Source organism: Drosophila sulfurigaster, chromosome 3 (assembly GCF_023558435.1).
Source record: "Drosophila sulfurigaster albostrigata strain 15112-1811.04 chromosome 3, ASM2355843v2, whole genome shotgun sequence".
NCBI classification, from domain to species: Eukaryota; Metazoa; Arthropoda; class Insecta; order Diptera; family Drosophilidae; genus Drosophila; species Drosophila sulfurigaster.
In genome coordinates, this window is record NC_084883.1 from 32,325,247 (window position 1) to 32,348,696 (window position 23,450).

At 33.6% G+C, this 23,450-nt stretch overlaps 10 protein-coding genes and 2 long non-coding RNA genes across 14 annotated transcripts; 10 read left to right on the forward strand and 2 right to left on the reverse strand.

The window, feature by feature from the left end:
• Positions 1-249: 249 nt before the first annotated feature.
• On the forward strand, positions 250-1,474 carry LOC133842672 (uncharacterized). Its single transcript, XM_062275873.1, has 4 exons — positions 250-602; positions 663-748; positions 852-999; positions 1,121-1,474. Exons 1-4 carry the CDS (start codon positions 413-415, stop codon positions 1,258-1,260), a joined length of 564 nt encoding a protein of 187 aa, XP_062131857.1. The 5' UTR covers positions 250-412; the 3' UTR covers positions 1,261-1,474.
• Positions 1,475-1,901: 427 nt separating this feature from the next.
• On the forward strand, positions 1,902-3,467 carry LOC133842670 (uncharacterized). Its single transcript, XM_062275871.1, has 4 exons — positions 1,902-2,082; positions 2,139-2,224; positions 2,409-2,553; positions 2,668-3,467. Exons 1-4 carry the CDS (start codon positions 1,902-1,904, stop codon positions 2,901-2,903), a joined length of 648 nt encoding a protein of 215 aa, XP_062131855.1. The 3' UTR covers positions 2,904-3,467.
• Positions 1,915-2,410, reverse strand: LOC133842678 (uncharacterized). The gene is made up of 2 exons (XR_009894423.1): positions 2,275-2,410; positions 1,915-2,208 (listed from the first exon to the last, which is right to left on the reverse strand). It is a non-coding gene; the product is annotated as an uncharacterized LOC133842678 (long non-coding RNA).
• Positions 3,468-7,046: 3,579 nt separating the features above from the next.
• On the forward strand, positions 7,047-8,002 carry LOC133842674 (uncharacterized). Its single transcript, XM_062275875.1, has 3 exons — positions 7,047-7,106; positions 7,199-7,343; positions 7,489-8,002. Exons 1-3 carry the CDS (start codon positions 7,047-7,049, stop codon positions 7,722-7,724), a joined length of 441 nt encoding a protein of 146 aa, XP_062131859.1. The 3' UTR covers positions 7,725-8,002.
• Positions 8,003-8,787: 785 nt separating this feature from the next.
• Positions 8,788-13,887, forward strand: LOC133842671 (uncharacterized). Its single transcript, XM_062275872.1, has 5 exons — positions 8,788-9,080; positions 9,138-9,223; positions 9,318-9,462; positions 9,598-9,867; positions 13,589-13,887. The coding sequence occupies exons 1-4, from the start codon at positions 8,885-8,887 to the stop codon at positions 9,738-9,740; spliced, it is 570 nt and encodes a 189-aa protein (XP_062131856.1). The 5' UTR covers positions 8,788-8,884; the 3' UTR covers positions 9,741-9,867; positions 13,589-13,887.
• On the forward strand, positions 12,859-13,887 carry LOC133842676 (uncharacterized). Of its 2 annotated transcripts, none has more exons than XM_062275877.1 (3): positions 12,859-12,965; positions 13,065-13,209; positions 13,272-13,887. In XM_062275877.1, exons 1-3 carry the CDS (start codon positions 12,906-12,908, stop codon positions 13,325-13,327), a joined length of 261 nt encoding a protein of 86 aa, XP_062131861.1. In that variant the 5' UTR covers positions 12,859-12,905; the 3' UTR covers positions 13,328-13,887. The 2 variants fall into 2 exon arrangements, with proteins under 2 accessions (XP_062131861.1, XP_062131860.1); XM_062275876.1 differs by having other exon boundaries at positions 12,860-12,965; positions 13,356-13,887.
• Positions 13,623-14,111, reverse strand: LOC133842677 (uncharacterized). Its single transcript, XR_009894422.1, has 2 exons — positions 13,801-14,111; positions 13,623-13,652 (listed from the first exon to the last, which is right to left on the reverse strand). It is a non-coding gene; the product is annotated as an uncharacterized LOC133842677 (long non-coding RNA).
• An 89-nt stretch (positions 14,112-14,200) lies between these two features.
• Positions 14,201-15,494, forward strand: LOC133842680 (uncharacterized). Of its 2 annotated transcripts, XM_062275880.1 has the most exons (5): positions 14,201-14,432; positions 14,551-14,774; positions 14,856-14,941; positions 15,012-15,156; positions 15,251-15,494. In XM_062275880.1, the coding sequence occupies exons 2-5, from the start codon at positions 14,579-14,581 to the stop codon at positions 15,400-15,402; spliced, it is 579 nt and encodes a 192-aa protein (XP_062131864.1). In that variant the 5' UTR covers positions 14,201-14,432; positions 14,551-14,578; the 3' UTR covers positions 15,403-15,494. The 2 variants fall into 2 exon arrangements, with proteins under 2 accessions (XP_062131864.1, XP_062131863.1); XM_062275879.1 differs by having other exon boundaries at positions 14,201-14,774.
• A 1,423-nt stretch (positions 15,495-16,917) lies between these two features.
• Positions 16,918-18,176, forward strand: LOC133843868 (uncharacterized). The gene is made up of 4 exons (XM_062277614.1): positions 16,918-17,283; positions 17,346-17,431; positions 17,507-17,654; positions 17,724-18,176. The coding sequence occupies exons 1-4, from the start codon at positions 17,082-17,084 to the stop codon at positions 17,867-17,869; spliced, it is 582 nt and encodes a 193-aa protein (XP_062133598.1). The 5' UTR covers positions 16,918-17,081; the 3' UTR covers positions 17,870-18,176.
• Positions 18,177-18,767: 591 nt separating this feature from the next.
• Positions 18,768-20,000, forward strand: LOC133843302 (uncharacterized). Its single transcript, XM_062276804.1, has 5 exons — positions 18,768-19,198; positions 19,269-19,354; positions 19,418-19,517; positions 19,581-19,628; positions 19,714-20,000. The coding sequence occupies exons 1-5, from the start codon at positions 18,997-18,999 to the stop codon at positions 19,794-19,796; spliced, it is 519 nt and encodes a 172-aa protein (XP_062132788.1). The 5' UTR covers positions 18,768-18,996; the 3' UTR covers positions 19,797-20,000.
• Positions 20,001-20,548: 548 nt separating this feature from the next.
• LOC133844011 (uncharacterized) lies at positions 20,549-21,715 on the forward strand. Its single transcript, XM_062277791.1, has 5 exons — positions 20,549-20,898; positions 20,969-21,054; positions 21,118-21,217; positions 21,281-21,328; positions 21,415-21,715. Exons 1-5 carry the CDS (start codon positions 20,697-20,699, stop codon positions 21,495-21,497), a joined length of 519 nt encoding a protein of 172 aa, XP_062133775.1. The 5' UTR covers positions 20,549-20,696; the 3' UTR covers positions 21,498-21,715.
• Positions 21,716-22,231: 516 nt separating this feature from the next.
• On the forward strand, positions 22,232-23,311 carry LOC133844231 (uncharacterized). The gene is made up of 5 exons (XM_062278144.1): positions 22,232-22,599; positions 22,670-22,755; positions 22,819-22,918; positions 22,982-23,029; positions 23,115-23,311. The coding sequence occupies exons 1-5, from the start codon at positions 22,398-22,400 to the stop codon at positions 23,195-23,197; spliced, it is 519 nt and encodes a 172-aa protein (XP_062134128.1). The 5' UTR covers positions 22,232-22,397; the 3' UTR covers positions 23,198-23,311.
• The last annotated feature ends 139 nt before the right edge of the window (positions 23,312-23,450 follow it).

Below are 23,450 nucleotides of genomic sequence, written 5' to 3' on the forward strand. Positions count from 1 at the left end.
GCACTTGCAGTAAGCAACAAATATAACAAAGAACATGGGCCAGTAAATTAAAACAAAACCAGTATATATTCCAAAAGTAATTTTTAGGTATTCTTAATTTAAAATTCTATTCGTTCTAAATTATTATTAGAAGCTGTTTAGTGATTAGTAAAATCTGTAATTTATTTTATGCACACTTCATTCGGAATCTGGCAACTCTACGCCGCCATTGCATTTTGTGTCATTCTACTGTAAATCTGATCTGCTATTTCTTGCTGCGCAAAACATTTTGCATTCAATTGCTATTTGAAGCACAAGTGACGAAAACGTTCTCATTTATAAGCGTTTAATACATTGTTATTTCATCAGAAAATCTGACATTTTCTAGTGGGTTGTATTAATCTCAATTTAATAGTTTGAAAAAAAAGTGAAAATGTTGAGAAGTGTGTGCTTCATGCGGCTTCACACGGCCGGTGTCGTAGTCGGCTATTTGGGATTGGCAGGCTCCATTTTCATAGCAATTGCCTCGGCCTGCGCCATAGGATTTGCTGATGTGATCGCAAAAGCCGTTGAGGAGTCGATGAAACAACCGGATCCCAAGGCACATGATGAAATCCATATGAGTACGTAAACTGGCTTAGAATTTTTATTTTCAAAATGTATGATTTGTTCTTTGTGTTTAGTGATTGTCATCTTCGGCTGCATCTACTTGGGCAGTGCTTTAATTAGTACTATGTCTTCAGGAATGCTCATTATAGGCACAATGAAGGTGAGTAAGGTTCTAAACGGCATGCATTTTTAATTATTAACTTTAACATTTTCTTGGAATTGACTTCAATGATCATATTGTTATCTCTTTTCTTCGCACACAGAACCGCCACTTGATGATGCTGCCCTGGTTGGTCCTCAATGCAATTGGTCTTTTTTCGAAAATTGTATATAATTTAGTTTTGATATATGCTCTATATCAAGCTCCAATGCAGTTCGCATTGATTTTCGTATTATCGATGCTTTCTTTAGGTGAGTTGGAATTCAGATGCTAATTATAGTTCTCGGGTTTTTCCCAGTGTTATGTGAATCATCTGCGTGCAGCTTATCAGCATGTTATTTACTCGCAATTAATTGTAATTATCTCCTACAGCATTTTATGCATACATCTACGCTGGCATCTATTCGCTGTTCAAGCACATTCAATTGAGCAATGACGAACAGCGGCCATTGGTGCGCTCTGATAATGGAACACATGATGGTACAACTTACCCAAACTATACTAAAATATAAATTGGGGAAGAACCATTTTCAATACAATACGTTTGCAGATAGCAGCTAATCGATCGTGATATCGCGAAGCCTTAAAATGTAACGAGTACCAGCATTGCTACTAATGTGAAGAAATTTATGCATTCTAATCATCGAATTGTACTATCTATCTATTATTTTTGTCGTACGTAATTGTTTTCAAATAAATTCATATACATATACACGTATACTATATACTCCACAATTTGTGTTTCTTATCTTAAATTATTGTGGTACAGAAGCAGAAATCAACAGGCTACATTAGGGAATTCTCGTTATTTATTGTTTCACTAAGCAGCGCGTGAAGCAACAATTTAAAGGCATGTTAAAAAAACAAAATTAAAAGATAATGTTCCTTTTTATAAAAAATGCGATGATCTGGCAGCGTTGCCCTTAAGTAACTGTGACTTTGACCATCGAATTTGGCAACTCTTACCAAAATATTGATTGTGTCATTCTAGCACAAATGTGATCTGCCATTTCAATTACGCTGCGCATTGAAACCACATTGTGAATTCAACTGGCGGCAACGTTAAAATTCACTTGGAAGTCAAAACTGAGTTTCAAATAAAGGCGTTGTCTATTTTCATTTGGTGATTTCGAATTGAAATAAAGTTGTGAAAATGGTGAAACCTATGGAAAGAGCGGGTTGCTTGGAACTTCGCACCGCTGGTTACATTATTGGCTGGCTAGGTGTGGCTGGTAGCGTTTTGTGTTTACTCCTAGGACTCGTTGGTTTGGGAAATCCAAGAATATTCACCGGGGCTGTCGAATCGTCCAAATACAGCGAGGATTATGAAGCTGGTAAAGTCCTTGTAATTTTCTTTTATCCATAATGATATTAATTTGTTTTTCATTAGTGGCTGCCATATATTCCATTATCTTCATTGTGTCGGCCTTCGTAGGTTTCGCTATATATGGGTTGGTCATCTACGGTATAAAGGAGGTAAGAATGACGTCAATATTTTGCGAATTTTTCATATTTTACATACATACATATATTTGTGCATACATATGTGTATATTTTTCAAATATTTTGAATGACGTCAACAATCAAATATTTTTTTTTTGTGTATGTATTTTTCAAACATATTGAAATTGCCATATTGTCATCTCTTTCTTACAAACAGAACCGGCATGCGATGTTAATACCCTACTTGATATTGAGTGGAATTAGCGTTGCACTGAGCTTTTTAGGAGTAATGATGTCCGCGTTGAACTTGGTTTCAGGAACACATGACGTTATTGGCTTCGTTTTCTCAGTTTTTTCTTGCAGTGAGTTCTTTTTATTATTTTTTTCACTTTCAACATTGCTAAGAATTTAAAATGTGTGCTCATCATGCATTTGCGTGTACAAATATCAATAACATATTTTTGTATCCCTTACAGTGTTTCAGCTCTTCATTTTCCGCGTGATGTACTCCCTGTACACAACAATTAAAATGAACATCTTAAACGGTCGCGTATTGGTTCCGCCTTCAGCAGCAGCCGTACCATTGCAACAAACCGTTCCCACCGCATATCCCCCCAACGCCGCATATCCCTCCAACACCGCATATCCCTCCAACGCCGCATATCCTCCCAACGCATATCCAACTACCTACCCCACCTATAATAAGGTATAAGTTCGGGAAACCTCGTCTTTGTTACATGTATCGCCACTTATGGAAGCTTACTCATCGTGATTCCCATCACCTTAAAAGGACACCAAATAAGAGAATATTAAATATTGACGAATATTTACACTGCGAATATTTTTTTTAATAACACGTTGCTTTTAAGCCATATGTGCATTTATTGAACACTGTTTAGTATTTAAAAACCTTAAAGCCGAAGACCAACAAAAATATTTAACTTATTCACTGCATACTAACTATATTGTCGTTTATTGCATTCAAATAATTAATTAACAACACCATTGTTTATACGTATAGCACAATATTTAATTATGGCCTCATGTACACACATTTGAAATTTATTAAAGAGATTAGAAATATTCTATCGCTGTTGAACACATATGTATATGCACTTATCTTCCGTGGTTTTATTCATGTTGCATCTAAGTGAATAAAAAAATATTCACATGAAGAAATCTCATTAGTTTCCCCACTATGAAGAAATGTTATAAACTCGAATATACATGTATTTCAATAACAAAATAAAAGAATTTATTTCTGGAGTCTCAAAAAGAGAAAACATAAAAAATCATGTAAACTTTTTGACTCCAACGAACATTTTCCTGCTTTCATACTATACTATTTTTTTTTTTTAATTTTGTGTGCTTGGACATTTGTTAAAATTGAAAGTGGAATCGAAAAATTTTAAAGTCAATTTCATTACCTGAAAACTGCGGTTCAAAAGATCATACACTATTCGCAAAATTTAACTAACAATGATATATTTTATTTAAAAGTGAATTTCAATATCTTTAGGTACTATACAGAACTATACGTCAAAAAATATTTAACTATTAAATTTCCACTTTGAAGTGGCATATGCCCTTTAAAGGTTTAGTTTCATATCCCTAATAAATTTGACTTTAAAAGCAAAAATTGTATTGCATACTCGTACACAACGAAGCATTTATGTTAAGAATTTAGTTTGGGGTTATTTTTATTGTCAGCAGTAGTTAACAACAGCCCCACGTTTAAATTTTTCGTTTAGAAATATGCAAGGATCTGGCAACGTTGACCTTAAGTAACTGCTACTTCTGCTACGAATATGCTGAGAAGTGTTAACCAGTAAATTCAAACTGGTCACAACTAACAAACATTTTGAGTACGTCATTCTATCAATTTTTTAATTAGGCTGCGCAATTGATGGTAGTTGTGAGTCAGACATCGTAGAGAGTGCAAATTTCGACACTCAACTCGCACCCATAAATTTTTGGGCGCTGGTGCTACTCAGCACTCGCAAACCGAGTAACACACACTCAAAATCGTGTGGGTACTGCGAGTCTGAGTGATTGTCATACTCAATGCCTTACTTGCATTTGCCTTTTCGCCACCGGATCATTTTAGACACTCGGCATGTAGACACTCAAGCCTTTCAGTTGGTTGTTCTTCGTGCAGCCGATCTTATTTGCACACATGACGAAATGGCTTGTGTTTTATGACTATCTGTTCAAATTTTGAAGAACATCCACGGTGTCTAATTAGACACCCGAGTAGTTTCGCAGACACTCGAGTGTTTTTCCCTTGTGTTTTTCTCTTGGGGGCTGTCCATATATTACGTAATCACTTAGGGGGTGGGTGGGGGTCAAGGAAATGATTATGTTTGATTACATGGGGATGGAGGGGTCTTGGACGATGATTACGTAATCATGTTATAAAAATTTTGTTGTTTAAAGTATTTATTCAAAAATTGGTTTAGCGCCGATTACTCTGTTGATAAGTACCGAATGCAATAATTCATATAAATGTAGCTGTAAGCTTCGATTGGATATCAAAGAAACCCCTTTACCGTGTGGCTGGACGGCGATAGGGAGAATGCCTAGTAATTCAGTCATACGAAGGATGTGAAGACCTCGAATGGCTTGAAGAAGATGACACCTGCGGATATAAAGAGATCTTGACAAGCCAACTTCCAAAAATAAAAAATATTAAAGATTGGCTGGAATCTCCTTTTGAAAATACAGATTAAAAGAACAAATTTTCATTTTTTTTTTTGTGATTACTTAATCATTGTTAGGGGGGAGGGTGTTCATCAAATGATTACTTTTGATTACCAGGGGGGGGGAGGGGGTCAAAAATCGCAGAAAACGTGATTACGTAATATATGGACAGCCCCTTGACGCTTTTGTGTCGATGCAACTCGCGGCTAGATTTTATCACTATGAATGATTTTGGCGAGGTGATAGTTTGACAAATGGATAAATAAATAATAGATGTTTCTTCTTGAAATTAATTCATTAAAGAATTAAACGATATATTTGCAAATTGTTTTTTTTATTAGATAACAAATAACAAGTATTTTAAATGAAATTTCAATTGATTATACATACTACTGTTGGCAAAAAGTAAGGTGAATTTTCAATTTAAACTTCGCGGGCCTAACAATTCGGCCTAGTTCTTTTTTTCTTGAGTTGGCAGGACTGTTGATGACATCTGGACCAAATTTCATATGAATATCATTATCAGTAATATATTTACGCTTGTGTTTTCTAAACGACCAAGAGTGCATTTTTCGATTTTTACAATGTCTGAATGAGAAGTGACATCAAATTTTGTTTGCCGAATGAAATTTCAGAAGACCTTTGGTGATTCTCCCATGTCACAAAAAAAATGTTTATAAGTGGTGCAAAGACTTCAAAGAGGGTCGAGAACGTGTTGATGACTCCGGACGACCATCTGCGTCAACAGATGGCCAACATGTCAATGAAGTGGAGGAATTAGTGCGCAAAAATCGTCGGTTGACTGTTAGAGACCTTACTGATATGATCGGAATATCAGAAAGATATGTGAAAACTATTTTGAAGGACCATTTGGACCTACGAAACGTCAAATCTCGTTTGGTACCAAAAACGACCAATTTCTGTACACGTTTTTCTTGACCATTTCGCCAAGAATTCTACGCATATCGTTCCGCAACCAACATATTCGCCTGATTTGGTTCCGTGTGACTTCTGGCTATTCCCAAAGCTCAAGAGACCACTTCGGGGAACGCGTTTCGAGTCGATTGAGGAGATAAAAGCTAAATCGAAGAATAAAGAATTTTCATTTTACAAACAAATTAACCTTACTTTTTGCCCACAGTAGTATAAGTGATTCCATAAGTAATCATGCATACGCCAAGCAATAGTTGTATAATTTCAATTTTATAGATGATCGCTAATGAGCAAATCCTCTCAGCATTACATACAAACACACATACGTATGTATGTACACATATGTATGTGCGTGCCTGTCCACTCATAATTTCATATCGAGAGTTGTGGCATAACCACCAACACCTGATTTACCCCAGTGCGTCAGATCACATCACACCCATACTCATGAGTATACCAGCAAGAAATGTTAGGAGGGCTTTAAATTATGTGTCCGAAAAGAGCCAAACTTAAGAGCGTTTTCTGAGCATGAACAAAAATAAGATCGTTTTCGGAGCGCAATCGGTGCATTCTAAACTTCGACTCATAAAATGGTCTATTGCCTGAGCATATTCGGAGTTAAGTTAAGTAAGAACAGAGTAAAAACCGCGCTTAAAATACCGGAATGCAGATTTTTGCAATAGTCGAGATCATAAGAAATCTATAAATTTATTTCGTTTTTGCATTACGTGCCTTGCAAGTCGATCGTTATTAGTGGGCAATTAAAATATAAAATACTCGTGTCGTTCTCTGTTGTGAGAACAACCGATAACGAAATAGAGGTTTGATCGAAAGCTGCAGTTCAGTTTTAGTTTCAGTTCAAAATTGACAGTCGCAGTTGTAGATTCAGTTAAAGATTAATAATTTACTTATTCCATATTATCCTTGCATATCTACATTTAGAAATATTTATTTAGTGAGTAAAAAGAACGAAAAGTTGTGAAAATGGTAAAACCTTTGGAAAAAGCTGGTGCATGAAACTTCGCACCGCTGGTTTAATTTTTGGCTGGCTTGAAGAGATTTCATGCGTTTTAACTTTTTGTATTGCGGCTGTTTTTTTTTGGTATTAACGGCTAAGGCAGCTGTTTATGTGGCACCAAAAAATTATGAGGTGACACCATCACCTAACCAACAAGAAGCTGGTAAAGTCCTGACATTTTTCGTTGATTTTTAAATTGAATGCATGGGTGCTTGCATCTTGGGTGCTGTGATATCAGGCATACTCATATACGGAATAAAGCAGGTATGAATCTTCAACAATCACTTTTTTTTGTGTATCAAGTTCACATATATTTTTCGAATTTATTGAAATTGTCATATTTTTCTTTCAAACAGAACCGACATTCTATGTTGCTGCCCTGGTTGGTGTTACATGCTTTTGGCGTTGTACTCCTCTGTTACCAATTGTTGATAAGCTTGTGGGACCTTATTGCTGGTTCACACAACTTCCTAAATTTCTTGTTCACAGTATTTTCTAACGGTAAGTTCATTTATTTATGTATATCTTTAGCATTCCTCATTATGTATTAAAATATGAACTTGTAGATATAGATTTTAACATTAAAGAGTATATTGCATAGATAAAAGTTCTAACATTGCATGTACATTTTTGGAATCACTTACAGGATTGCATATCTACATTTATTATGTAATATACTCACTATACACACATATGAAAATGGATATCGGAATGGGTCGTGTATTTACTCCGCCTTCAGCAGCAGCCGTACCATTGCAACAAACCGTTCCCACCGCATATCCCCCCAACGCCGCATATCCCCCCAACACCGCATATCCCTCCAACGCCGCATATCCTCCCAACGCATATCCAACTACCTACCCCACCTATAATAAGGTATAAGTTCGGGAAACCTCGTCTTTGTTACATGTATCGCCACTTATGGAAGCTTACTCATCGTGATTCCGATCACCTTAAAAGGACACCAAATAAGAGAATATCTAATATTGACGTATATTTACACCGCGAATATTTTTATTAATGTCACTTCTTAGCATTTAAAAAACCTAAAGTCAAAGACCAACAAATATAATTAACTTACTCACTGCATACTAACTATATTGTCCTTTATTAGATTCAATTAAATAATATTAATAACACCATTGTTTATACGTTTATGGCCTCATGCACACAGATTTTTTTTTAAAACGATAAGAAATGTGACTCACTCGTTGTTCAACATTTCTGTGCACTTAACTTTCGTGGTTTTATTCATATATGCATATATGTGTATAAATATAAATATTAAGAAATTTTATAAACTGGAATATACATGTATTTCAATAACAAAATAAAATACATTTTTTTTCTAGAGTCTTAGAAAAGAGAAAACTTAAAAAATCACATAAATTGTTTGACTACAACGAAAATTTGTTAAAATTAAAACTATAACTATAACTAACGGTGTTATATTTTATTTAAAAGTTAATTTTAATATCAGCCCTATACAGAACTTTTTTGAATTTCCACATTGAAATAGTAAATGCCCTTTAAAGATAGATAAAAGATGCATACATATACAGTATATATATATATACAGTATACCTAATAAATTTGACTTTAGAAGCAAAAATTGTATAGTTAAATACCTATTTTGAGGGCATACTCGTACACAACAAAACATTGATTTTAAGAATTCAGTTTGGGGTTATATTAATTGTCAGCAGTAGTTAACAACAGTCCCACGTTTACATTTTTCGTTTTGAAATATGCAAGGATCGGGCAACGTTGGCCTTTAGTAACTGCTGCTTCTGCGACGAATATGCAGAGAAGTGTTAAGCAATAATTTATAGTCAAACTGGCCACACTTAATATACTTTTGAGTATGTCATTCTATCACAATTGCGATCTACTTATTAAAGAAGGCTGCGCAATTGATAACGAAGTAGAGGTTTGTTTTAGTTTCAGTTCAAGATTCATAATATATCAATTCCATATTATTCTGGCTTCTCTACATTAAAAAATATTCATTTGGTGATTAAAAGGAAGGAAAAGTTGTGAAAATGGTAAGACCTTTGAAAAAAGCTGGTTGCATGGAACTTCGCACCGCTGGTTTTATTATTGGCTGGCTAGGAGTGATTGGAAGCGTTTTGCTTTTTTGCATAGCGGCTGTTACTTTGGAAGAAGCCGATGAGGTAGCTGATTATCTGGCAGCAGAAAATGGCAAAGTTGCAAAATCACCTGACCAACTCAAAGCTGGTAAAGTCCTGGGAATTTTTGTTGATTTTCAAATTCAATGAATTTATTTTTCATTAGCTGTTTTCGTATTCGGCGGTATCCTCATGGGTGCTTGCATCTTGGGTGCTGTGATATCAGGCTTACTCATACACGGAATAAAGCAGGTATGAATCATCAACAATCACTTTATTTTTTGTGTATCAAATTCACATATATTTTTCGAATTTATTGAAATTGTCATATTTTTCTTTCAAACAGAACCGACATTCTATGTTGCTGCCCTGGTTGGTGATAAGTACTTTTAGCCTTGTACTCAGCTATTTCGAATTGTTGGGAGCCTTGATTGACTTTGTTGCTGGTTCACACAGCTTTCCACTCTTCTTCTACCAAGTTATTTCTACCGGTAAGTTCATTTGTTTATGTTTATCTGTATCATTCCTTATTTTTAACACTCATAGATACAGATTTTAACATTTAATAGTATATTTCATAGATAAAAGTTCTAAAATTGCATGTACATATTTGGAATAACTTACAGGTCTGAACAGCTACTTTTATTATGTAATATACTCACTGTACATGCAAATCAAAATGGAAACCGGAAAGGGTCGCGTATTAACTCCGGCACAAGCAGCAGCAGTACCATTGCAACCTGCATATTCTAACTATGAAAAAGTCTGAGTTCGGGAGAATTCCGTCTTTGCTATGCATGTATGGGAGCTACCCAATAGCAATTCACGTCACCATAAAAGGATGCCAAATTCCAGAATATATACTATTGATGTTTATTTACACTTCCAATATCTATGTATATTATAAGAGAAGTTGCCTTTACTTACGCCAGATTTCAAATTTATTCAACGCTTCATAGCTTTTTTAAAACTTAAAACGCAACTAAAACAAATAATTAAAATACTCAAGATGTTCCTTGCCAACAACTATTTTTCCAATAAATAATATTAGTCAATAAATTCAATTATTTAATTAACAATTCCATTTCTTAAGTGACAAAAAAAAACAATAAAATTTTAACATTGCCTTATTTACATATTATATATACATATGTATAGTACATGCAATGTCACACAATCGCTGTTGACCTGTGGGCTTATCTCGTTCATACTCCCATGGCTGACAAAATATGTTATTTAATAAAAACGTTCGAATACTCGCATGAATTTCAATCTTCCAAGAGAGCATGCTCTTGAAAAGATAGATAACAAAATAATATACATACAGTATGTCAAGAAACTCTTTACACACTGAAAAAAACACATATTTTTAGACTTTGCATGCAAAAATAACGCCTTTAATTATTATTTTTCAATATTTTTTTAATGCAGATCTATTATTTAGCAAATTTCAAATTAGTATGTACAAAAATAAAAACAATACAACGAAAGGGAAAATTTTAAATCAACAAAATATGAGTTTACACATTTTTGACACTGTCAAGAAAGTGTTTACACACTTTAGTTTTCGATTCTGTTTTGTTCTATTTTTCGTAAAAACTGTACTTTATTGTTATCTATGCTTATGCACTATTCGCTATTTTTGCATTCCTTTTCATTAAATTGCGAAATCTTGCTACGCACTTGTCAAAAAGCTGATTTTTAAATTATTTGACATGCCTGGAGCTGGTTTGACTTTTGACGTTACCCAATCGACTTATTATAGTCACCAAATTGGAAAATCTGTAGTTTAGCTAGTGGAGCTTATTGGGGTATCGCAAAAAATAATTTATAATGCTCCAAATCGAGCCGAAAATTAAGACAAACTGCAAGCAAAGTGTGGAAATGGTCGAAAAATGGATATTGACGAGCGGCCAGACCGCCTTATTATGGGCATGGTTCGTCAAAACCCCCAAATTTTGATCAGAACCCATGCCAAGGAGTTGGAAGAAGGGTGTGACACGGTCAATTCACATGAAACCGTCCGCTAACTAATTCTGCGGAGCAAACACTCTTCAACCGTTGAAACGGTTGCGCGTAAGAAGCCGCTGCTTTCGAAAGTAAATGTTGAAAACGCTTAAATTTTGGCTTTTAACATGAAAATCACGCCGGACAACTATTGGGATGACGTCGTATTCTATGTCCAAACCAAAAAAATGCTATACTACAATGATGGACCAACTAGAGTATGGCACAAGCCGTTAACAGCCTTACATCAGCGCAACATCATTCTGACAGTAAAATTGGGAAAATAGTATTTGCTCCGCAGAATTAGTTAGCGGACGGTTTCATGTGAATTGACCGTGTCACACCCTTCTTCCAACTCCTTGGCATGGGTTCTGATCAAAATTTGGGGTTTTGACGAACCATGCCCATAATAAGGCGGTCTGGCCGCTCGTCAATATCCATTTTTCGACCATTTCCACACTTTGCTTGCAGTTTGTCTTAATTTTCGGCTCGATTTGGAGCATTATAAATTATTTTTTGCGATACCCCAATAAGCTCCACTAGCTAAACTACAGATTTTCCAATTTGGTGACTATAATAAGTCGATTGGGTAACGTCAAAAGTCAAACCAGCTCCAGGCATGTCAAATAATTTAAAAATCAGCTTTTTGACAAGTGCGTAGCAAGATTTCGCAATTTAATGAAAAGGAATGCAAAAATAGCGAATAGTGCATAAGCATAGATAACAATAAAGTACAGTTTTTACGAAAAATAGAACAAAACAGAATCGAAAACTAAAGTGTGTAAACACTTTCTTGACAGTGTCAAAAATGTGTAAACTCATATTTTGTTGATTTAAAATTTTCCCTTTCGTTGTATTGTTTTTATTTTTGTACATACTAATTTGAAATTTGCTAAATAATAGATCTGCATTAAAAAAATATTGAAAAATAATAATTAAAGGCGGTTTTTTTGCATGCAAAGTCAAAAAATATGTGTTTTTTTCAGTGTGTAAAGAGTTTCTTGACATACTGTACGTACATATGTATTGTTATATATGCACACATATATTTTTCACCCATAATTTGTGTGCTCCTTATTTTAAGCTCATATCACTAAATAAAAAAGAAATGTTAATACACAGAACTTTACGTCAAACAACTATTCAATTATTGCATTTCCACTTTGAATATACCCTTAAAGGTGGATAAGAGATGCATACATATATAATTTCGTATCCTTAATAAATTTGACTTTAAAGCAAAAATTGTATAGTAATTTACCAACTTTTCGGTTTATAACAAAAAATTACTATTACGTTTCTGCAAAGAATACGGTTTGGGGTTGTTTTTATTGTCAGCAGTAGTTAACAACAGCCCCACGTTTACATTTTTCGTTTTGAAATATGCAAGGATCTGGTAACGTTGTCCTTTAGTAACTGCTACTTCTGCTACGAATATGCAGAGAATTGTCAACTGTAATTTATATTCAAGTTGGCCACACTTACCAAACATTTTGATTATGTCATTCTATCATAATTCTGATCTACTTTTTAAATAAGGCTGGTAAATGTGAGTACAACCGATAACGAAGTAAAAGTTCGAGCGAAAGAAGCAGTTCAGTTAATAAATATTGATTTAGTGATTAAAAAGGACGAAAAGTTGTGAAAATGGTAAAACCTTTGGAAAAAGCTGGATTCTTGGAACTTCACACCGCTGGTTTAATTATTGGCTGGCTAGGAGTGATTGGAAGCATTTTGATTTTTATTATTGCGGCTTTTACTTTGGGAGAAGCCGATAAGATAGCTGATAATCTGGCAGCAGAAACTGACGAAGAGTCAGGATTACATAACCAAGCCGAAGCTGGTAAAGTCCTGGCAATTTTCCTTGATTTTCAAAGACAATGAATTTATTTTTCTTTAGCTGTTTCCTTATTGGGGGGCTATCCTCATGGGTGTTTGCATCATGAGTGCTGTGATATCAGGCTTACTCATATACGGAATAAAGCAGGTATGAATGACGTCAACAATCGTCTTTTTTTTTGTATGAAGTCTATATATTATATATTTTTCGAATTTATTGAAATTGTCATATTATTCCTTAAAACAGAACCGACATTCTATGTTACTGCCCTGGTTGGTGCTGGGTACTTTTGGCGTTGTATTCAGCTATTTCAATTTGTTGGCAGCCTTGTTTGACTTTGTTGCTGGTTCACACAACTTCCTAAGCTTCTTGTACCAAGTATTTTCTACTGGTAAGTTCATTTGTTTATGTTTATCTGTAGCATTCATAATTATTAAAAATGCGAACCTATAGATACAGATTTTAACATTAAAGAGTATATTGTAGTAGAGTATATATACAAATTTTAACATAGTACATATTTGGAATCACTTACAGCTCTGCAAAGCTACTTTTATTATATAATATACTCACTGTACATGCGTATGAAAATGGATACGGGAATCGGTAGCGTATTGACTCCGCCACCAGCTGCAGCAGTACCATACCAACAAAATGATCCTGCATATTCTAACTATGGCAAGGCCGCGTCACCATAAAAGGATACCAAATACCAGAATATATACTATTGATGTTTATTTACAATTACAATGTCTATATTATATGACAAGTTGCATTTACTTTCGCCAAATTCGCGTTTATTCAACGCTTCTTAGCTTTTTTAAAACTTAACAACTAACTAAAACAGTACATAAAAGGATGCCAAATACCAGAATATATACTATTGATGTTTATTTACAATTCCAATATCTATATTATAAGACAAGTTGCCTTTACTTACGCCAAATTCGCGTTTATTCAAAGCTTTTTTAAAACTTAAAACCTAACTAAAACAAATAATAAAAATACTCAAGATGTTCCTTGCCAACAACTATTTTCCCAATAAATAATATTAGTTAATAAATTGAATTATTTAATAAAAAATCTCATTGTTTAAGTGTAAAAAAAATTTAAACATTGCCTTACATATGTCACACAATCGCTGTTGACCTGTGTGCTCATCCATTCCCATGGCTGACAATATAAAAACGTTCGAATAACACGCATGAATTTCAAGAGCATGCGCTCTTTAAAGATAGATAACAAAATAATATCTACATATTTTTATCGCCCATAATTTACGCTTTTCTTATCTTAAATTGATTTGAATACAGAAGCATAAATTTATTTATAGACTTTTTTGACGGTATTCCTTAAAACTAACTAAAGAGTCGAATATTAAATTTTTATAAAAAGTTCAACTGAGTCAACTGCTCAAAGAGTGAAAAGTTCATTCTGAAATATGCAGAGATCTGGCAACATTGGCTTGGAGTAACTGCTACTTTTAAAGAAAATTACAAGAAATGTTAATTATTTATAGTGAAATTGGCAACTCTCACCACAAATGTTGATTGTGTCATTCTAGCACATTTGTGATCTATCATTTTGCATTAAGTAGCGCATTTATTTAAAATTGTGAGTATAACTGATGTCGAGGGAGAGTTTTTAGCGGAAGCCGTAATTCCTTTTCCAGTTTCATGGGACTTCAATTTCATATTATCTGGCATCTCTTGATTGATATTTATTGATTTAGTGCGTAGAAAGAAGGAAAAGTTGTGAAAATGGTGAAACTGTTGGAAAAAGCCGGTTGCATGCAACTCCGCACAGCTGGAATATGTATTGGCTGGCTAGGTGTGGTTGGCAGCGTTTTGTTTTTCATTTGCTCGGTCGTTGTTATTGCAAATTCCGGTCAGAACCTTGATGGAATGCTAAAGAAAACTGGATTCGAACAGGAATCGCATGGAACAATTAAGCAATGTAAGGGATAAATCGCAAGAAAAACATTTTTTTAAACATTTTTCTCATATTTTTAAATGAAACCGATTGTTTGTTCGCTAGTTATTCTCCTATTCGCCTATATCTACATGGGTGCTTCATTCTTAAGTTGCGTGGCATCAGGATTACTCATTTTCGGTACAATGAGGGTATGAATTACGTTAATAATTTAGTATTTTCATTGAACTTTTGAAATTGTCATCTCTTTATTTCAAACAGGACCGGCATTTGATGTTATTGCCTTGGTTGACATTCAGTGGCCTTGGCGTTGCTTCCAGTTTTATAAATTTGTTGAATGCCGCGAGTGGCTTTCTTCAAAGCCCAAAGGGCGGTTTCGATCTATGCCTTGCATCGTTTACTTGGGGTGAGTTTATTTTACTTGTGTTATACTCAAATAATAATAATATAATATAATTGTCATGTACAAATATCAATTACATTTTGTTTATCTCTTACAGTTGTGCAGACCTACTTGTACTTAGTAATTTACTCACTATACAAAAATATTCAAACGAAAAACGAAAACGGTCGCGATTTAGTTCCATCTACAGAAGCAGCAATACCATTGCAACAAAACGTTCCCGCTTGTGGCAACTATTATAAGGCCTAAGTTCGGGGAAGCCCCATACATCCTGCATTTGCATGCAATATATGGATGTTAAGCAATCGGGTTTCTCAACACGATAAAAAAAAATTTCGAATACCTGATGTATGTAAATTACTCAGCGAATATTTGTATTGTATGACAAGCCAAATTTATCAACGGATTAAACCTAAAGCTCAACAAGTATTAAAGCAGTGGAGTACTTCCATGCACAGAAATATTACATGTTACATATGTACATATATCTTTATACATATCCTGTTGGTACAAAGTTATAATACCCTGCTTACCTTATCGGTAGCGGGTATACAAATACTATTATACTAAATGAACTATTTGGCCATTTATTAATATCAATTTAATTATTAATCCCATTTTTGATGTCTATGCCATATAATTAAATTATTGTAGACAAATTTATTACAATTATAACAAATGTGCCAAAATCACCGATGAACTACTAAGCGCTTATAAGTTTTTTGCACACTGCCGTGTTTCTAAAATATTGGCTACAAATTTATTTAAATTTTAAAATATATTTTTTTTTTATAAATGTATACATATAAATGTATTTCAATGTATAATGGAAAATAATAAAAATACAATTATTGGTGTTAGAAATATATCAGGTAATTTTTTTTTGATTACAACAACCTAATGAATCTATTGTATTCCTTCTGAGCTTACAGCTCCTTATTAGTATTGAATTCAATAATTTTTATGAGGCTGCTGTGTGCTTCACTGGATTTATAAGTTTTCTCCTTCTATGAATGTAAATTTTCTAAATTAATTCCTGTTAGCCTACAATGTCCCGACAACAAGGAAGGTAAATAATCTAATTTTATTCCATCGGTAATTAAAATGTATGCAATCATAAATGAGTAACTAACAAATTATGTGCGCGTTTTATAAGTTCTACATACATACATATGTATGTATGTGTGTATCTATGTCTGCAATTAAATGGCTGATAGACGCAGTCTAGGCAAAAGACGAATAAGTATGCTGCTGAGAAAAACCGGCTGAGATGGATACCTAGAGAGTATGTACATATATATATACATAATCATATAAAAACTTAGTGTGACCGAAGCATACATATAAAGTTCTGAAAAATAAAACAATTGTCCTTGGACTGCTACCACTAAAGAACGTTTTTTATTTCAACATGTAAATGCAAAAAATCAACCAAATTTGCAAAATTACGTCTTGTAGTTATACATATTATGCTTGCTTCATTTTTAATTATTCAGAGCTCTGATAATTCTAGCTTGTGTAACTGCTACTTTCAGTCATCAGTTTCAGTTAATGCTTAATGATTGGAATTCCAGATGCTTAATTTATTTTTTAAGAGAAATAAAATATTTATTCAGAATAAGAGCAGAAGTGAACTATCAAGCGTCAAGGGACTTAAAGAACCGCGTAAGAACAGCTGTGCTAAAATGAACAAGTTCAAAGAACAAGTTCATTCACGGAGATAATGAACAACACTTCATTGTGTTGTCATCTTAGTATAAAAAAGGTGATTTAAGTTGCTGCGCAAAATATTCTGCTTTCAATTGAAATTGAAAACACAAGTGATAACGACATAAAAATCCCAAGAAAATTTTAATTCCGGTTTCTAATTTGATAAGAAAAATTATAAGGCTCGCAGTTATTTTATTGACAGAAAAAAAGTAGTAAAAATGGTGAAAACGTTGGAAAAAGTTGCTTGTATGCGCCTCCAAACTGCTGGCGTAGTTGTCGGCTGGCTCGGTGTGGTGTTCTCCTCTTTGGCCATCATTATTACTGCCTGTGCAGTTGGCCATTCGGATAAGATCGCTGGTGTTATTTCAAAGATATTGTTGGACAAAACGGATCAGCACACACATGACACAATTCAAACCTGTAAGAAATGCTTGCATACATACGTACATATATTTTTGATGCATAAATTCATTATTATTTAGTCATTGTCCTGTATGGGAGCTTCTACTTGGGTGTGTGCATTCTCCATTTTCTGGCAGCAGGCTTTCTTGTCATCGGTGCAATGAAGGTATTTGACCTAGTTTTTATATCTATTTGTTATTTACTTTGAAATTACTCTATGCACATCTTTTATCAAACACAGAATCGGCACTTGATGCTATTGCCCTGGTTGGTCCTTAATGCTTTAGGCGTTTTTCTGAACATTTTGTCGTTACTTCTTTCCACATTTGACACGGACACGGATTACTTCCCATACTTCTTTCGATTCCTTGCAACGTTCATCTATTCGAGTGAGATACTTTGTTCATTATTTCTATTATTTGTAAATATTAATTCATACATTTGGTAATCTCTTTCAGTACTTTACGTATACATATACTGGGGTATTGTCTCATTGTACCACCATATTCAAATGAACAAGGATGCTGAACATGAAATGACTTGCCGCGTAGCAGAACCATTGCCACAAAACGCTCCACTCTATAACGTCTATAGTAAAATCTAAATTTGGGGAAGAAACGTCTCAAGAGTTTGCTTTTGCTGATAACCCATGGGGTATCGCGTCAGTTTAAAATTACACAACTACGAATTGCCAATAATATATTTTTTAATCATCTTTATATTGGAAATTTCATTTCTAAATGAACGGCCAAGCTGTAGAAACAAAAAATATCTGTGTATGTTATTGTACAATATCATTTTTGCTATTAATGTTGTTATTTTAAATGCATTTGTTTAGTGAAATTTATGCTTTCTAAGTTGAATGTAAGTGAGATTATATAATATTACATATTTTTTTAATTTCTTTCGAATTTCAAATAATATTATTATTAATTACCTTGTGATAGTGTATTGTAACAATCTTGAGTCTGAGACAGAGTCTACTAATCTATTATGTTTTCATCGCGCCAGAAGTATATACATATACATATCTCTGCTGCTTGAAGTTTCTTAATATTCATGTGCATTAATACTCTCAAAATTTTGTTTAAATATAATATGTACGTTTAAAGCTATTATTAAATATATATTATTAAATTTAAATAATTTGATTGTCATTTTTTGTAAGATATACAACTATTTCTAGTTTAAATCGAGTGAAGCGGAATTTTTCTTCATAATATTTGTTCAATGCACTGATTTGTTTAAGAGAAGATCTCGAGAAATGTGTATCTCACCCACATCTTAAGTACGTGTTATTGTGTTCCATCAGACACTAAAATAGAAAAAGGTTCTTTTGGATGAAGGGATCCTGTTTGGTCAAATATTCACTATAAACCCTGCAATTTTATGAACTATACCGTTGATTAATAGAATTTACTAGAAAAGTTGTATTATTTGAGCTCGTAATAATTTCATCAGAATCTTTGGCTTGGTAAATTACTTTAAGCCACATGGTATATTTAAGTGATTAAAAGGCAGTCACACTGAATCGCAATTTAAATTCAATCACATTTAAGATGCTGCATGAAATATTTAGCATTCAATTGAAATTTTGCACACAAGTGATAACGTCAGTCAGATTCGAACGAAAGACGGAAACCCGTTTCTAATTTCTTGAGAAATTTAACATTTATAAATTAAGAACTTTATTTTTGAGTTCGAGCGTAAATAGAAAGAAAAGTAGTGAACATGGTGAAATTACTGGATAAAGTATGTTGCATGAGTCTTCGCACGGCTGGTTTAGTTATAGGATGGCTTAATGAGGTGGGATGCGCAATAGCTTTTATTGTATTTGCCTGTGTAATAGGCAATTCTGATACAGTCGCTGATTACCTCTTGCGGATGTGGCATATTCCTATTACTAAGAATTCACATGCTGAAGTTAATTCAAGTAAGAAATAATTTAAGTGTAAAACGATCTCTACAGTTTTCGATTCTCAAATGCCATCGTTTTGCTTTAGGTGTTGTCCTGTTCGGCAGCATTTACATAGTTGCGGCGTTAATCAGTGCTGTGCTATCAGGTTTGCTCATCTGGGGTATTAAAAAGGTAAGAGTGTCGACAATTATCTGGTTTTAGTTTCTTTAATTATTGTCACCCTTTTAAACGCAGAATCGCCCTTCCATGATTTTGCCCTGGGTGATCGTGAATGGTATTGGCATAGTTGGTAAAATTTTAAATTTATTGGGTGCCATATATGGCTTGTTCGCAGGTATTTTAAAGAATACTACTCTACATGAATGTGAATTGAGCACTTAATTTATCTTGTTCACAGGTGCAACCGGCGGTATTGAAAGGTTCTTTTTATCATTGTTCGCATTCGGTGAGTTTATTTTCTTATAGAATTCATGAATTCATTTCATGATAGCAAAAGTATTAATTCGTGTATTTTGTTTTATCTCTTTCAGTCATTTACTTCTATGTATTTTGGGGTATCTTCTCACTGTACAAGCATATGCAAATACACAAGATTACTGGACACTCTCTGTAGAAGCTTGCCGAATCCTCTTCGAATATTAGTTTGTCGACTTTATAACTATATCGAATATAAACATTCCTGCATATAAACGTTTGATTATTTGCCTATAAGTACTTGTTATATAATGTATTTAAACAAATTGTATTCGCTTCATATTATACTCGTACATTATTATTAACTTGTGAAGTGAATTTCTGGTTTTATTATAATAATACTGATAGATTGTTTACCTCCTATGTGTGTTTATAAAGTTGTTGGAGATTTGGATAGCTTGGTAATTCCATTATCTGCCCTTTAGGTTGCTTATTACACATTAGGTTTTAAATTTCTTTTCAATATATAATAATTTGAAAGTTATTATTAAATGATGAATTTGAGTACCATTTATTACTAAATATGTACATCAATTTTGTCGAGCTTAAATCGAGTAAAAAAGAATCGTTTTCAATAAGATCGTTCTGTTTATGCAAGTCGAGGCTTATTAAGCATATCAAATATGATCATATAAACAACTTGACATCGAAGATAAGATCACGAAAATTCTTCTCACTTCGTTGTAATGTGTTATTGTGTTGCAGCATATACTAAAATAGTAAAGTGTCATCTAAGATAGGTAGGTTCGGTTTAAGAAAGCAATATTAGCATAAGGATCCCAGAACTGAGTTAAAGCAAAGGATGTAGTGTACTCAGTATATTCATTTAAGTCACATGGTATATTCAAACGATTAAAATGCAGTCACACTGAATATCATTTCAAATTTAATGACATTTAAGATGCTGCGCAAAATATTTAGCATTCAATTGAAATTGTGTGCACAAGCGATAACGTCAGTCAGATTCGAACGAAAGCTAGAAACCAGTTTCTAATTTCCTAAGAAATTTAATTTCAACTTTATTTTTGAGTTCGTGAATATGGTGAAATTACTAGATAAAGTATGTTGCATGAGTCTTCGCACTGCTGGTTTAGTTATAGGATGGCTTAATGAGGTGGGATGCGCAATAGCTTTTATTGTATTTGCCTGTGTAATAGGCAATTCTGATACAGTCGCTGATTACCTCTTGCGGATGTGGCATATTCCTATTACTAAGAATTCACATGCTGAAGTTAATTCAAGTAAGAAATATTTTAAGTGTAAAACGATCTCAACAGTTTTCGATTCTCAAATGCCATCGTTTTGCTTTAGGTGTTGTCCTGTTCGGCAGCATTTACATAGTTGCGGCGTTAATCAGTGCTGTGCTATCAGGTTTGCTCATCTGGGGTATTAAAAAGGTAAGAGTGTCGACAATTATCTGGTTTTAGTTTCTTTAATTATTGTCACCCTTTTAAACGCAGAATCGCCCTTCCATGATTTTGCCCTGGGTGATCGTGAATGGTATTGGCATAGTTGGTAAAATTTTAAATTTATTGGGTGCCATATATGGCTTGTTCGCAGGTATTTTAAAGAATACTACTCTACATGAATGTGAATTGAGCACTTAATTTATCTTGTTCACAGGTGCAACCGGCGGTATTGAAAGGTTCTTTTTATCATTGTTCGCATTCGGTGAGTTTATTTTCTTATAGAATTCATGAATTCATTTCATGATAGCAAAAGTATTAATTCGTGTATTTTGTTTTTATCTCTTTCAGTCATTTACTTCTATGTATTTTGGGGTATCTTCTCACTGTACAAGCATATGCAAATACACAAGATTACTGGACACTCTCTGTAGAAGCTTGCCGAATCCTCTTCGAATATTAGTTTGTCGACTTTATAACTATATCGAATATAAACATTCCTGCATATAAACGTTTGATTATTTGCCTATAAGTACTTGTTATATAATGTATTTAAACAAATTGTATTCGCTTCATATTATACTCGTACATTATTATTAACTTGTGAAGTGAATTTCTGGTTTTATTATAATAATACTGATAGATTGTTTACCTCCTATGTGTGTTTATAAAGTTGTTGGAGATTTGGATAGCTTGGTAATTCCATTATCTGCCCTTTAGGTTGCTTATTACACATTAGGTTTTAAATTTCTTTTCAATATATAATAATTTGAAAGTTATTATTAAATGATGAATTTGAGTACCATTTATTACTAAATATGTACATCAATTTTGTCGAGCTTAAATCGAGTAAAAAAGAATCGTTTTCAATAAGATCGTTCTGTTTATGCAAGTCGAGGCTTATTAAGCATATCAAATATGATCATATAAACAACTTGACATCGAAGATAAGATCACGAAAATTCTTCTCACTTCGTTGTAATGTGCTATTGTGTTGCAGCATATACTAAAATAGTAAAGTGTCATCTAAGATAGGTAGGTTCGGTTTAAGAAAGCAATATTAGCATAAGGATCCCAGAACTGAGTTAAAGCAAAGGATGTAGTGTACTCAGTATATTCATTTAAGTCACATGGTATATTCAAACGATTAAAATGCAGTCACACTGAATATCATTTCAAATTTAATGACATTTAAGATGCTGCGCAAAATATTTAGCATTCAATTGAAATTGTGTGCACAAGCGATAACGTCAGTCAGATTCGAACGAAAGCTAGAAACCAGTTTCTAATTTCCTAAGAAATTTAATTTCAACTTTATTTTTGAGTTCGTGAATATGGTGAAATTACTAGATAAAGTATGTTGCATGAGTCTTCGCACTGCTGGTTTAGTTATAGGATGGCTTAATGAGGTGGGATGCGCAATAGCTTTTATTGTATTTGCCTGTGTAATAGGCAATTCTGATACAGTCGCTGATTACCTCTTGCGGATGTGGCATATTCCTATTACTAAGAATTCACATGCTGAAGTTAATTCAAGTAAGAAATATTTTAAGTGTAAAACGATCTCAACAGTTTTCGATTCTCAAATGCCATCGTTTTGCTTTAGGTGTTGTCCTGTTCGGCAGCATTTACATAGTTGCGGCGTTAATCAGTGCTGTGCTATCAGGTTTGCTCATCTGGGGTATTAAAAAGGTAAGAGTGTCGACAATTATCTGGTTTTAGTTTCTTTAATTATTGTCACCCTTTTAAACGCAGAATCGCCCTTCCATGATTTTGCCCTGGGTGATCGTGAATGGTATTGGCATAGTTGGTAAAATTTTAAATTTATTGGGTGCCATATATGGCTTGTTCGCAGGTATTTTAAAGAATACTACTCTACATGAATGTGAATTGAGCACTTAATTTATCTTGTTCACAGGTGCAACCGGCGGTATTGAAAGGTTCTTTTTATCATTGTTCGCATTCGGTGAGTTTATTTTCTTATAGAATTCATGAATTCATTTCATGATAGCAAAAGTATTAATTCGTGTATTTTGTTTTATCTCTTTCAGTCATTTACTTCTATGTATTTTGGGGTATCTTCTCACTGTACAAGCATATGCAAATACACAAGATTACTGGACACTCTCTGTAGAAGCTTGCCGAATCCTCTTCGAATATTAGTTTGTCGACTTTATAACTATATCGAATATAAACATTCCTGCATATAAACGTTTGATTATTTGCCTATAAGTACTTGTTATATAATTATTTAAACAAATTGTATTCGCTTCATATTATACTCGTACATTATTATTAACTTGTGAAGTGAATTTCTGGTTTTATTATAATAATACTGATAGATTGTTTACCTCCTATGTGTGTTTATAAAGTTGTTGGAGATTTGG